The 14,183-nt window shown below is 41.3% G+C and overlaps 1 protein-coding gene across 5 annotated transcripts in view; it reads left to right on the top strand.

Moving 5' to 3' along the window:
- CCDC88C (coiled-coil domain containing 88C) overlaps window positions 1–11,535 on the top strand; it is a 94,590-nt gene extending 83,055 nt beyond the window's left edge. The window contains exons 25-31 of one of the 5 annotated variants that reach the window (XM_054826630.1): window positions 229–470; window positions 4,202–4,384; window positions 4,769–4,837; window positions 5,640–5,708; window positions 6,486–6,787; window positions 7,781–7,996; window positions 9,224–11,520. In XM_054826630.1, coding sequence (XP_054682605.1) covers window positions 229–470; window positions 4,202–4,384; window positions 4,769–4,837; window positions 5,640–5,708; window positions 6,486–6,787; window positions 7,781–7,996; window positions 9,224–10,237 — 2,095 coding nt within the window. In that variant the 3' untranslated portion in view covers window positions 10,238–11,520. Of the gene's footprint in view, window positions 1–228; window positions 471–4,201; window positions 4,385–4,768; window positions 4,838–5,639; window positions 5,709–6,485; window positions 6,788–7,780; window positions 9,190–9,223 lie in introns of those variants that run through there. The other 4 variants (XM_054826634.1, XM_054826632.1, XM_054826631.1 and 1 more) reach the window with 4 other exon arrangements.
- The last annotated feature ends 2,648 nt before the right edge of the window (window positions 11,536–14,183 follow it).

The raw sequence follows: 14,183 nt of genomic DNA, 5'->3' as shown, positions 1-14,183 counted from the left end.
TCACATTTCTCATGCTGAAGACATATTTCTGTAAAATAATTTTGACTGTGGAAGAGAAAATGGGTCTTAAGCTCTGTGAAATTCATGCTGCATCTTTCCAACCAATTCATGACAGTAAACAAATAAGAATGTAGGTTGGCTTCATGGCTTTAGCACAGCTGTAAACTTCTCTGGGGAGTATTTCTTTTAGTCTTTCATGAATCCCATTCACAAAACCTGCCTTATCAGGAAAAACCACTGGATTGGAGCCAGAGCCTTAGTCAAATTCATGAAGCCAAAGAAGGATACTACAAGGGAGCGGTTGAAACCAGCAGCAGAAGGCCCTCCATGGCATTCTGAATCCCCAGAGACAGTGAACTCTCCATCTGCCTCCCAAAAACTGAAACATCAACAAGAAACTCAGGATAATACCTCTCAAGGGTCAAACTCCATGGAAGAGAGAGAGAAGCCTGGGCGTTCTTCAAGCAAAGGTAAGGAATGTCCAGCCTCAATTCATGAGCTGAACATGAACAGTATTTTTTTAAAAGAGCAAAAAAAGATGTAAAAAAGATTTAATATATAGGATATGTTTATACTCCATCACATTATGTTTTGTATCCCTTTTTTAGTGAACTAAGAAGTTTTAGTAAGCAAAAAATCCTTAAACTAAAAGCTGAGTAAACTAAAAGGTATGGGGAGCGGGGTGGTGTTTTGCTTTTTTTTTTGTTTGATTTGTTCCTTTTATCTACTTCTCCCTTCAGCTTTCATGTATAGTTTCTTGGTTTGCCTGAATATATTGCATGTTACTGAATAAGTTGGTGGAGATACTTCATTTACTGGGGTTTTGCCACAAAGCAGATTAAAGTTGGACCGTATAATATTATGGTTCATTAGCAACTCTTCTTCAAATGGGTAATAGTTGGTCTTACAGCCACTGCCAGGAGATGGCGCACATGCAAAAGAAATAACAGGAAATGCTAATTTATTGCAATCTAATTATTTTGGAGGATGATATTGTGTTTTGACTTTGAATTAAACTAAGAAATTCATAATGTAAAATGATTCTAAGGCAAATTTAAGGAAGATGGAATGATTTCTTCTGTTTAGTCACATAGTTCCTACAGTAAATCATGTGTTCCTAATTATGGGAAATTTAAAAGAAAGGTCCTCAAAATAAATACTCTGATCTTTATTAAAGCTAATATATATCCCAAGTTTTGCTTATTCTGTTGTCTGTCTGTCTGAAGTTTTTGTTTTGATTGGGTTTTATATTTCCCTTTCTCTGTTCTAATTCTTTGAGGTCGTTGATTCACTTAAAATGCATGTCTCAGATCATCCGTGTGATTCCAGGAGATGTTAAGTGTTTAACATGCATCCAAAGTTCAACCTGGGAATTTGGGCTGGGATTTCCACACAACAAGGCCTTCATGGAGTGCCAGAGATAAGAGAAAGTCTCTGGGACTTCGTTCTTCTTGATGTTACATGAAACATGCTTATGTTGAGATAATGATCAATAGTATTAAAGTCTAGAAGACATCTAGGAAATCTGAGTATGTTATCACCAAGTAACATGCACACCTATTTGATTTTTACTTAATTAAAGTAAAAACATTTTGGGTGATCTAACAGTAATTTCTTAATGGACTTGGTTACATTTAGTTATAGTAATCTATGTATTAATCTGAGTCAGATTAACTATGATTAACTGTGTTAATTAGTCCTCCAAATATATGCATTGGTCTTTGTTTAGCCTTTTTCATTTTTGCTGGTTGTGTAGACACTTAAGTTTTATTTACAAGGGTTTTTTACTTTTTTTTTTCTTCTTCTTTTTGGGATACCTGGGTGATAACAATTTAGCTGCGCAACGCAAAAAGATTGCCTTTTTGAGAAGCAAAAGCAAGGATAAAGAAAAATCTCCTAAGTCTCCATCGAATCACCAGTCTCTCTCTAATCGGCTCCGGTTCTGGTCGTCTTCCGACATGCCATCCTCTCCTAATGAACCTCTTTCTTTCCCAGAAATGGGAAATTTCTAACACCTTCTCTTTAGTATTTATCTTCATTTATTTCTGACAAATATTTAAAGCAAAATAAATCAATAAATAAATCCCACATGCCTTAAAAGAACACACACCTTGATAGAAACATTCAGCATGTCTTTGCAATACTCTAAATACAAGCACAGATTAGTGAACATGGACTTAAGTTTTCCTGTAGAAGATGAATCACTATTGCACACTGTGGATCATTTCTTCAATGCAGCACATTTTTAGGGGACCTCATGGCATACAGTTTGCGTATGTATATTGGCTGTGGTGCATGTTATAAGTAAGTGAAGTTGCTATGTGCTTCGGTATTTTCTTGCAATCACATTCTTGCATCGTGTCCAGTTAAAGCGTTGACCTGATTTGCTGTTGCTATGCTTTCTATGATGTTGTAGTCCTACTAAAATACACATCCAATATATAAACAGTCTCAAATCCTGGAGATTTTTCCAATTTTCTGTGCCACTTAATGCTAAAAATGACAGGGTTTTTACCATCTTTGTCTGCTTTTAAATAGTCTAACTTTGAATATAGAGTGGAAGCTACTGGGAAAATCATTCTCCACAAAGTGTCTTGACGTTTGCATTCAAACCTGCTGTTTAGCAAGGTTTTACAATTCCAGCTACAAAAATTCATCTTGAATTGAGCTAAAGTTACAGTTCTGCTGCTTCAGTTTTGACAGGTGTTTTCTTTTGTTTTTTTAAAAAGAAAAAAGTAGATTTGTTCTCTTAAGATTGGGACTAACCTTCATCACAGATCCACTGCCTGGAATTCTTATTGCCTGATAGTCACGACGTGGTGGCTTCTGAAATGAATGCATGGGTCCAGTCCCCACTCTGCGTTAGAGAAGCGTATGTAGCATGGGCAACTGCAGGGAGCTCAGCGTAGAAGGCCAAAAGATCTCATCTCCCTTCTCACTCTGAGAACTGTTCCTCTGTGGCACAGCAGCCTGTTGCTGCCTGTTTTGGGATTTGTAGAGAATGTTTGTCTCCAGGGCAATTAATAATTCTGGCATCTATGGAAGATGTTAACTGCATCTACAAAGTCAATTAGAAATACAGATTTGCATGCTGAGCTTTAGCCAGTAATTGCCCCTACAGGCATGCAATAAACTTCAGTTCTGAGACAAAGTGCCATCCTGTGCTGTGCAGCCCACACAGACTGTGGGAGAAAACATTGTTTCTGAAGTCAGCTTCCAGGAATCATCTAAGATGACAGTAACTTGGTCCATTTCTCTAATACAGCTTTGCTGTTGCTCTGTGCTTTGAACTAACTGTCTGCCCGTTGTCTCTGCAAGCTGTTTATTTTGACCACTGCATTCTGCTGTGTTTTCAACATTTGATTACTATTAGTTAAGCAAGTGCTCCATAGAAATATATAGAAAACTAGAACTTTCCATCTCATTAAGGGTGTTTCCTATAGTAAATTCTTAAAAATTTTGTTCTAATTTGTGTGCCTTAAAGCGTTGCATTCACATTACAAGAAATGAATTAACCTACCTCATCACTAGGAAAGATTTCTTCAGCTTTCTGATTGTAAATAATATTCTAGCAGGTAGTTTTTGTTGTTCTCATGTGAAGATCCCAGGAATTCCACTTAAAAATCATTGCACCAGAGCATCGTAAGAGCAGCAGAGTTTTAACCTTGTAGAGACTGAGCTCTTACCCCATAGCAAAGATCTAAACCTGAAAGCACTTAGCTTAGTGTGTGGATCATGCTAGGTAATTTCCAAATCAGCATTATTTCTCTTTGAACAAAAGCGTGACTTCTGTCACTCTTTCCTTATTCTATTTTATTACTGAAGTAAGTGCTTATAAAATGTACCTGCAAGGAATAATGTTACGGGAATTTCACACCTCACTTATCTTTTCTGCATTCATGTCTTTGCTCCTTTTCTTCCTCCTTTCACGGTAATTGTTGCATGTATAATATCAACCCTCCCACTGGCACTAAGCAGCCCTTGTCACTCCCACACTTTACAGAGAGCACACATGATTGAAAAACTGGTGGCAGAAATTTCCTATCCAATACTGAACTGTTTATGGAAAAGCTTGCAAAACTAGCGCCTCTGTTGTGCGGTTTATTTGTGCCTGCTTGTCATGTTTGTATGGGCAGATAAATGCAAATCTCTTAATGCTATTTTTCATTGATTCTTACTTATTTACCTCTCTCCCCCGCAGTGCTAATGGACCTAAAGCAAAAGAGGAATTCCCATCATGGAGGCAGCAATGATAATGTTGAAATCTCAGCAGACTCTGCGACAAAACACTGCTGTGTGGAACTGGGTCCCAGGACTTACTCGACCTCAGCTATTCATCTGCACACTTCCACCCCCATCCCCAGGCTCCAGAGCAGACCAAAAGGTGTGCAGTGCATTTGTTATACCAGCTGTTAGTATAAGTCAGGCTACTTCGTCATTCCTGCTTGGGTGAAATGTGGTTTCTAGTGGCATTCAAGTACAAAACCAGAGCACTAGTATCTTCACTCCTACTTTATCTGCTTAATGGTTTAATTGATCAGATACAAGGTTTCCTTTTGTAATGTCATCAACTTGACAGACCACATCTGGATGTCAGTTCTCCTGTGGTTCCCTGCCCTTGGTTCACAGCAGTGGTTAGAAGATGGCTGCTCTTCCAATGTTGGCTCTAGAAAAGCCTCTCGATCACCTCAGAATGCATTGGAGATTGAGCTGAAGGATTAACCTTCCTGTGTTTAATATTGCCTTTTAAGTTCTGTGTTCTTTTCAGGCTATAATTCAGAAGATAATCTGTGTGAACAGTGCCCTGAGGTAGAGTTTGCAAGCACCAGACAGCACGGTAAGCTTGTAGCATACACAAATGTTCTAAACCTCTACACTAAGATTTGTTTCACTGCATCCACGTGAACTGTTCTGGAGCATTTTAGCTAAGTTAACATGATAGATGTAGTAATGCAACACCATTTTGGGAATGTGGGTCTAAGTACTTCTATTTTTCTATTGAGAAGCTTTTAATGGACTTTTTAACAAAATAAATTTTCAAAAACAATGCTGATGTTGAGATGAGTTGCCTTGTCCCAGCAACAGACCCTTCAATGCACGTCCTACAGATTGGTTGCTGATTTTTTTAGACAATATTAAATTCCTTCCTTAAGGGAGTGAATCAGCAATTAAAAAAAATTCGGGTGGGGGGGTGCAGATGCACAGCGGGAATGCTGGTGCAGCAGCAGCACTGTCTCCTTAGAGATTTCTGGAAGACTTAATTTGCAGGCTGGTTACCAGCTCCTTCCAAAGAAACAAACTGAGCAAGAGACAGCAACTTGTTGTTGAACTTCTTAAGTATTTACATTACTTTGTTTATAGTTGCTGTAAAAGCAAAACCCAGAACATATTTCTTTGTGCAAAAACTAAGTGAGAAAAACAACATGGATCCTGAACAATGTGACTTGAAGAAAAAAAAAAAAAAAAGAGGTTTCTAGTCTGTCCAGACTTTGGCATCCTCTGTATATTATGTTGTTAATGTTTTCAAAGTCACTTAGTTGCACAAGTCCTATTTTCAGAAGGCAGACTGTAGCCAAGTCTTTTAGAGAATCAGAGGAACTTAAAATCTGTTCGTTCAATGCTTGTTTTGTGTTCTTCAGCATCCAGGCCAAACAGTTTAGAGAGCAGCAGAAACGCTTCCAGCAGTAGTTCACCTCTCAATTTGAAAGGTAAAGCTTTTATAGCTGAGTTCTGACAAACAGGAAGTGGAAATCCATGAAACTGTGTGCGAAATGCCGTTTTCCTTCCAATTAAATTTGAAGACTGTTGTTTTGAAATTGTAATGATTATGCAATCTGGACATGGCTGCCTTGGGAATCAAAACTGCTGGCAAGAAGTATTTTTCTAAGATTGATTCTGGCAAGGAGTGGCTTTTAAGGCAGGCAATCTAATTTTGCTTCAGTCTGACTGGCATTATGTTGTGGGAAGTATCAGGCCACTCTTAGACTCCTTTTACAACAACAGGTCTCTGCCGTTCTTACTTTGTATGCAGCTTGTGTATGAAATCAGTGTGCTCTGGAGATTTGCTTTTGCTGAAATTGTGTGTCCTTGAAGGATTCCAGGAGACCTGACACTGTGGAAAAATCCACTTTCTGGTTTCCCACTGCCAGGTTCTGGCTCTCAGATCGCACACAGCCAAGACTGGGAGATCTCCTGGCACGGAGGTGGTAAAGAGGCCCCTTGCTCTCTGTGTAATACCTATTCTTTGGACAAGTAGTTGTGCTTGTTTGACACAGGGGCTCAAAGTGTGTACTGTAAGACATTTACTAGTCCTGATTTTTCAAAGTTCTGACTGCTTCAAGTTCTGTGGGAGAAGAAAGTAAGGTCAAAAATGCCACCTAGTCTGTGTAGAAGTGTCCCTGTATGATAGAGTTCCTACCTCAGTAGGAAATCTACTGAAATGAGGGAAGAACAGTGTCTTTAATGATGTTTATGCTTCTCCTCAGGTTCCTTAGATCATATCCATGGTAGAACCGAGAGTCTCAGCAGTGAAGATATGGTGCCAAGCAGAGAGGCACCAGCCTTGCTCCAAGACACCTATCCCTTTCACTCCGCTTCTGCCATCTTGAGCCCTAGCAGCAGGCATGAGTCCTCCTCCCACAGGAATGGTTCAATCTCTTATGATATACCTCAGAAGAGTATTCCATCCCAGTCTTACACAGGCAGGCAACGGTCTGCCTCACCTGGCAGTGAGATGGTAACTTTGGAAGAGTTCTTGGAAGAGAGCAACAGGCTGTCCCCACCAAGTGTAAGTAAATAGAGCTAGATGGTCCATTCCAGATGTCAAAAAAACTGTTCAAAGCTGATTCAGGGGAGCGAGGGCATAGGGAATCAAGGAGAGACAAGAAGATCCTTGTTCATATCTGTGGAATTTGCAGCGAACTATTGAAATTTGCAAAATGAATGAAACAGTTCCAACAACTAAGGCAAGATTAACTTTCACACAGCACTCAGCTAATTTATTTTGGTTTATCAGCTATGGCAAGTCAGATAATTCACTGCAAGTACCATGTATTGGATTACTGGGCCTTTTTAATATCAAACACTTGTGGTCAAAGTTTCGTTATGTCATCAGGTCTCAGCTCCAGGTATTTTTATTTGTGAACTAGTAAGTTTTCTGTGTAATTTTCAGCTGCTAGATCTGTAACTAAAAGTGAAACCTAACAGTAGTTTTTAATTGAAGCACAATTGTTAAAACCATCTCCTAATCTGAAAATACCATCAGTGCATTTGAGGGATAATATTTTTCTTGCCGAAGGAAGTTCTTGATGCTTTCACCATGCCACGTGTTTGTGTGCTGACTGGCACTGTTCTGTTGGTTCAATGACTGCAAGAATATGCCACACGCTGAAGTACTTTGTCAGAAATGAAATGTTTGCTTTCTAGATGGCATTTGTTTTTTCACTGCTCAGACGTGCTGTACAGCAGTGAGGCAGTGCAGTATTGAGCATGTTAATATCTTAACAATTCACTGATAGTGTAAGTGAGCAGCTGTTTGTTTCATGAATGCCTTGGTAACAGTATTGAAATCAACAGAGCTGCACCATTTTATGGCATCAGTAAATTCTGGTCCTTGACTTTTCAGAGCAATGTTTAAATATACCTCCTATTCCCTTATTATCCTAAATACAATTCTTAGCTTTTAGAGATGTTTTAAAATTCAAAATTTTTTTGTTTGTTTTTGTCTGTACCTGACCATGTCTCCATTTTCATTCTTTCTGTCGTCCTTGTTCCTTTTCAGCATCGGCGCAGTTTAAATGAGAGTGAAATGATTTCATTGCACCAATTTCTGTTAGAAGCTGATGCCCTGTATCCCTCTTGCTACTCCCTATGTCCTTCCCTCCATCAGGAATCTTCGCAGTCACTCGAATCGGTCCTCAATCATTCATGTCCCGACAGCATGAGGCACAGAACAGGCAGGGGAAATAGGAGATCTACTTCACTGTATATCCCCAGGGTATCCCTTGTTCTTGCTATGAAGGCAACAGCTCCCAACTTACCACAGCTTTTGCTAGCATATTAATGCCTATAGAAGCATACTGTAACTCTTAGCTGTTATTTTAAAGGCTGCCAGATCACTTGCATTAATTGTTCATGAAGTATTTCCAGTGCTTGTTCATAAACATGCTTTTTTTTGGAGGACTAGTCATTCTGTAATGTTAACATGCGTAACAGTGGTTTAAAGTGAAGTTAAAAATAACCCTAACACTTTAACATTTAGTTGAGCATAGAAATCTTCCCGCTGCGCTATTACCATTGATGGTGTGTGCTTCTAGCGAACGAGTTTTGTGACTGGAAGAAACGTTTGGAACACTACCGAAATGAATATATTAAGTTTTAACATAGTTCCTAGAGACAAGTAAAGAAATAAATTCCATGAGCTTGTTTCAGCACGTTTTTCGTGAAGACAGCATGTCCTTTAACTATTCTGAGCATGCCTTGTACTAATAGTCCAATGGCAGCTGATCAAACATCACCATTTTTGGATTGCATGGACCATATCCATAAAATATTCATTGTATGTTTTCTTTTACTGCCAGGTTAATTGTCTGACTTGAAATTTGCAAGCTAATTGTGGGCAAGCAATCATTTCTCCATTTTTGTAATGATTTTTTGTACATTTCATTATATTGTACGTGCAGCTTTTAACGTGTATAGTATATTGACTGGGAGAGATGAAGGGAATCAGTGGAGAAGCAATGCAACTTTCTTGTAATGCTAGCACACCTCCCCAAGGTATTCTCTCCTGTTATATCTCTGAAGTTACAGTAGAGTGTTATTCAGATGAACTGTATTCTGTAAGATGACAGACCATCATTGATATCTTGCTGATACCAATGGCTGTTGTTAATATGATATTGATGTTACAGTGGCTGATGTGAAAGGAAGCAAAAGAGCTGCTGCCCAAGTTGCAAATGAGATGAAATTTTTTAAATTTAAGACAATTAATCTGGCAAACAAGGCTGTCATGATTTAATTATGATGAGCATGTTACTCCTTGATTAGGATTTATACCCATTGTAAACATGTGTATCTTCCATTCCCCACTTTAAATATAAAATCTGTGGTTGTATTTGGGTTGAACTAAGTGGGACGGAAGATAATCTGAACACAAAGCTCTGCATGATTCTTTAAACAAGAAGTGTTGTCATTAATGTGGCATGTGCATATTTTCTCACACCAGGACACCTCCATTAACAGAGATGACTTGCTCAGCGATTATTTTAGGAAAGCAAATGAGCCTTCAGCTACTGGGAACCTGCTGGTTCAGCCATCCAGAAAGGAGGCTGCTAAGATGCCCACTAGTCTTGTTGCTCCAACTATAAAGATGACCATCGCCAATGAAGAAGGAAGAATGGCTAAGCCTGGACATCACATAAAGCCAAACCTCAGACAAGTTGAACCTGAGCCTCTGGCAAACTCCCAGGGGTCCCTTAAGCTTCCTCACACGCCACAGCACCAGCCCACCAGTGGGATGCGGCAGATGGCACAGCCTCAGCAGCCCGGAACCGCGAGCAGGAGGAGTACGTCACTGAGCAGAGCGTTTAGCTTAGCCTCAGCAGACCTCCTCAGAGCTACCGGCCCAGAGATATACAGGCAGGAGAGCCCTCAGAAGTCAGCAGCAGACCCACGTGGGGGCAAGGATGCTGTCAGTCAGACCGGCAGGGCTTCTGTGCCAACGAGCTCCCAGGCAACATTAAGAGAGAGGCCACAGTCCGCAAAGGTGGCAGGTTCCTTGCAAGGTGTCGATTCCCGCTGTCGGCAGCTGGACGCGAGGCGCCTTTCCCTGGCCCCACCGAAGGATGAGAGGCCACTCTCCTTCCATCAGTTCTCTGCCTCACCCACTACGTCCACCAGCAATCTGAACATGCAGCAACAGGAGCGTGTGAACCCTGGGCAACAGTACTCACCTGCATCACACACTCCCTCTAAAGTCAAACCCAAGCCAGCCCCTCGTACTGGGGAGGTGGCCACGGTGGTCCCTGCCAGAGCTGTATCCAGCAGCACTGAGGGAAATTTTTCCCTGGGCCAAGGCCAGGGTGATGCCCTACTTAGCAAGTGCCAGGGTAAGCTGCCAGAAGGCAGCGCTGGGGCTATGGAGGAGCCTGTGAGAGGAAGTAGCTCCAACAGCACTCCCGGGTCTCCAGATCCCCAGGGGGATCAGCAGACAGTTTGGTATGAGTATGGATGTGTGTAACCCACAGGTGCAGCTAGTAGTATATGTGTTTGTCATTGCAGACATGCGGTAGCATTTGTCTAGATGCTGTGCGAGAGGCATCACCTGCATGCTGCTTTCGAGTGTTCTCCAGGTACTGTTTTCTAGTTGGACAAAGTATGATTAAGAGAAACAAGGAGCAAAACTCCAGCCCTTCTTTTGACACTGTTGTGCCTAAAACAAAGTGTGGAAGCCTGACCTAATCTCACAGCAGGCTTGGCACGCGATTCTTACAGGTGCTGAGCATTCCCCACTCCAAGAGAAGCTTAACAGGGTCCTCTGACATCACTGTGCTGTGCACCCCTTCTACCTGCATTAAAGAAAAGTTTCACAGGTTGTGTGTGTGCTGAACCCAGCCCCACCGTTGGTAAATAACTATACTTAAAAAGGTCATACAAAGGCCAAACTTCTCCCCCAAAGACAGAACCAGACACTTGGCTTAAGTAGGTTAAAGAGAAAGCCGAACAGCAAAAGTGTGCAGATTTAGCCATGGATCTATTAAAATCCAGTGGTCTTGCCACAGCCACATTTTATAGAGGTAACGTGTAGACTTCAAAGGTCACATCTTAACCTTCCCCACTGGGACTGTGTAAACACAGAGAGGCCAGTGTAATTACCCCGCTGCCTTCACTATAGCTGCAGCTCAGTGGATCCTTGACTCTGCAAGCCAAGTGGTGCTGCATTTTGAAACTTGTTTTATCTTTTATACAAACACTGGAACTAATGCAGCCTTTCAGGGGAGATGCCATTTCAATTGCAAAGGTGGCATCTCATGTACAAAAGTGTCTTGTAAGTATGTATATAAGAAGCTCAAGTATTGTATAGGAATGCTGTGTAAATTGTATTGTTACATCCTTGTGTGCATGACAGCCCACATCCTAAGTGATATGTGGGATTTTGTCTGTTAGAAATCCTTGTTTGTGTCTCCAAGAACTTTGCTCAGTATAGAAGGCAAAATAATTTTGTATACGTGTGAAAGAAATATAATTTTAAAAATCTATTTATGTGCAAAGAAGTTCCTTGTATGTTTCTGTCCAGAGTGTCACCAGCTGCTTATGTATATATGATCAAATGTGTATCTTTAATTGTATTTCATGTTTATAAAGCTGTTTTTCTTGCGATAGACTAAATCCTTAAAAAAAAGAAAACTTGTTTTGCTGGTTCTGATTTAATCTAGTAAAAGCTAAAACTGATTCAGCTGAGGATGTTTTTGTTATCTAATATGTAGTAATCCCATTCTGGAAACTACAAAATTGTTTATAATAAAGATTAAAATAAAATAGATGGATGTTGTACTTTTTTTTTTTTCCTTGGGGAAAAAATTTCCACAACATAATTCATGGTGCTGGATGGAGATCTGTCTGCAATAGCTTCGTGTAAGCCTCAGTATTTATTTGCATCTCTGAGTGGCAGAGTCGTGTTTGTTTTTGTAATCTTGCCACAAAAGGCATATCAGAAATCTTTCCATTTGATTGTAACCTTCTTACTGAAGACCTTAGGAGAATTGATCATGCAAATTAAGTGACTTCCAGGTCACTGTAGAATCAGACCATGAGATTTTTATGCTTCTCTGACCTGTTCACATAGTGCCAAGCATGCTGTCAATTTTGACCAAGCTTGCATTCTGTAAAATACGTTTCATGCTTAACTCTCAGGATGCCTTAAAAAACTGAGAAATTATTCGTCTTTGAACATGAAGAGAATGGCAAAAGGACCTTTCTGCCTTCTCTGCTATTTTAATGGCAAACCAATAGTTCAGCAACAATTTTTAAATTATGTGCTATACAGCAGTTTTAGAACATACTGTTTTTGCTAAACTGAAATTATTCTTCCAGAAATTCCCTCTCAACATTGATTCTTGACCAGATCACTAAAGATGAAAGACTGGTGTTTCTCCCTTGTTTCAGCTCCTTTTTGGAGGGATGTGCTTGGTTGTCCTGCAGGCTGGACTGCTTAGGAATTGATCTGTGAGTTGTCAGTTACTGTAGATCTGCTCTTGCTATAAATACCTGCCCAGTCACAACTTACTGTCATTTTCTGAGTTACTTATGGTTATTTACCTTCTCAGTTCTAGTGAGTTTGAATAAAAATGTGCTTAATACTTACATAGTACCTTTCAAGTATGGGATAATTTTAAATACAGATGTTACAACATGAACAACTGTTGAAGCACATGATGCTGTGGTGCTTGGGCCTTCCTGAGAACACTAAGGATAATTTTGGTATAGATACCTGTCCTGCTGCGGCAGGAGCAGTCATTTTGCAGTCTGCTCAGTTAATTCATTGTTTTCAGTTCTTTGATAGATGCAGTGGCTACCAGGTCAGTGTGCTCCTGCTGTGTGCTGCACCATCAGGTAAGAAATGGGGTGGGTGGGAGAACAAGGCCTGCCCGTAGCTAAGGGGCTGCTACTCTTTGCCTTTCTGGCGCGCCTAAAGCAGTTGTCGTTAGGATAAATGGGTGTTTTCAGCATGTGGAAGCTAACAGGAAAGAAGTCAACTGTGTTTAGAGAGTAATGGCAAATCCTTCTGCCTTTGTGCCAGTTGAGCTAGGCAGTTGGAGCTGCTGTGGGGCAGGAGGCTTGTGTGAGGTGACAGGAGCTGCCAAGGAGAGGTTTTTCTGAGAGGGAACAGAGCTGCCAGACCATCTCACTTCCAGCTTCTTGATTCCTTCCAAGAAAAAAAAGGGAAACTGCAATGAAATAGTGGCTGTTTGAATTTGCACAACTTTGAAGGCTACTGAGACCCGCCATGCATGGGCATGGGCATGGGCCTAGCTGTTGGAAGTGCTGGCAGCAAGCTGGCAAGCTGCCGGCCGCTGGTGTGCACCGGTACGTGTTGAGCACCAGGGAAAAGGGACCTCTCTTCATAGGAGCCCCAGGCTTCAGCATGCCGGGTTTTCCCAGCTCTGCGTGGCAAATGGCTGTAGGATGCTGGTATTTCCTGACATAGAGAGGGAAGGGCGTGCTCTCTAAAGATTGCTAATTATGTGTACTAAACAATGCTGTGAATGGTTCTGGACTTAATGCTTCAAGTAATGGTCAGTAATGGAGTGTCTCAGTTTGTATATGTGGCTCTTTAATTCTCTAGATCGTGTTTTCTATTAAAGGCCAGATTTTTGAAGGGGATCCCCTCCCAAGGAGGCAGCTAAGTAGCTGATAGGTTTCTGGGAAAGCCAAAGAGCTGTACCTTTGCCAACACTTGCTCCCTGCAGCATGCTCAAGCTCTGAAGTCAGTGAAGCTGTTTAATGTGAGGAAACAAATTTTTGTTGGTAATTAATATGATGACCAGGACTAGAGGGGCCTTGCCTCCAGCCAGGTGCAGGAAAGGGACAACTGGGTTTATTGGACTCTGTGGATCCGATGGCCTGGCACATCAGACCCCCAGGAGTACAAAGCTCTAGTGAACACTAGTGCGCAGTGTACCCTAATGGCATCAAGCCATGAAGGGGCAGAACCCATCTGTATTTCTGGAGTGACAGGGGGATCCCAACAGTTGACTGTACTGGAAGCTGAAGTAAGCCTAAGCCTAACTGGGAAGAGAGATTGGCAGCATATGAAGGATTTTGTACTGCTTCGGAAGTGATTGGTACTGAAGCACAGTTCCTCCTGGCACCCCGACTGCCGGTGCTGGGCTGGATGTTCAAAGAGAGGGCTCCTTCTACACATCATGCAACTGACGCTACATGGAGTGTGTCGCGCTGATCACGCAGCAGGCTTGAATAGGAAACGCCAGTTGTCTAGGAATGCTGGAAGTGATCATAGACTGGCCAGAAGGCAAAGATTTCGGAATGTCTCCAGAGGAGGAGATGATGCGTGCTGAAGAAGCCCCACCACATAATAAACTACCAGAAAATGAGTAGTATGCCCTATTCACTGATGGGTCTGGTTGCATTGTGGGAAAACACTGAAGGTGGAAAGCTACCTCATT

This window comes from Grus americana, chromosome 5 (assembly GCF_028858705.1).
Source record: "Grus americana isolate bGruAme1 chromosome 5, bGruAme1.mat, whole genome shotgun sequence".
NCBI classification, from domain to species: domain Eukaryota; kingdom Metazoa; phylum Chordata; class Aves; order Gruiformes; family Gruidae; genus Grus; species Grus americana.
This window is presented reverse-complemented; position numbering and strand designations above follow the sequence as displayed.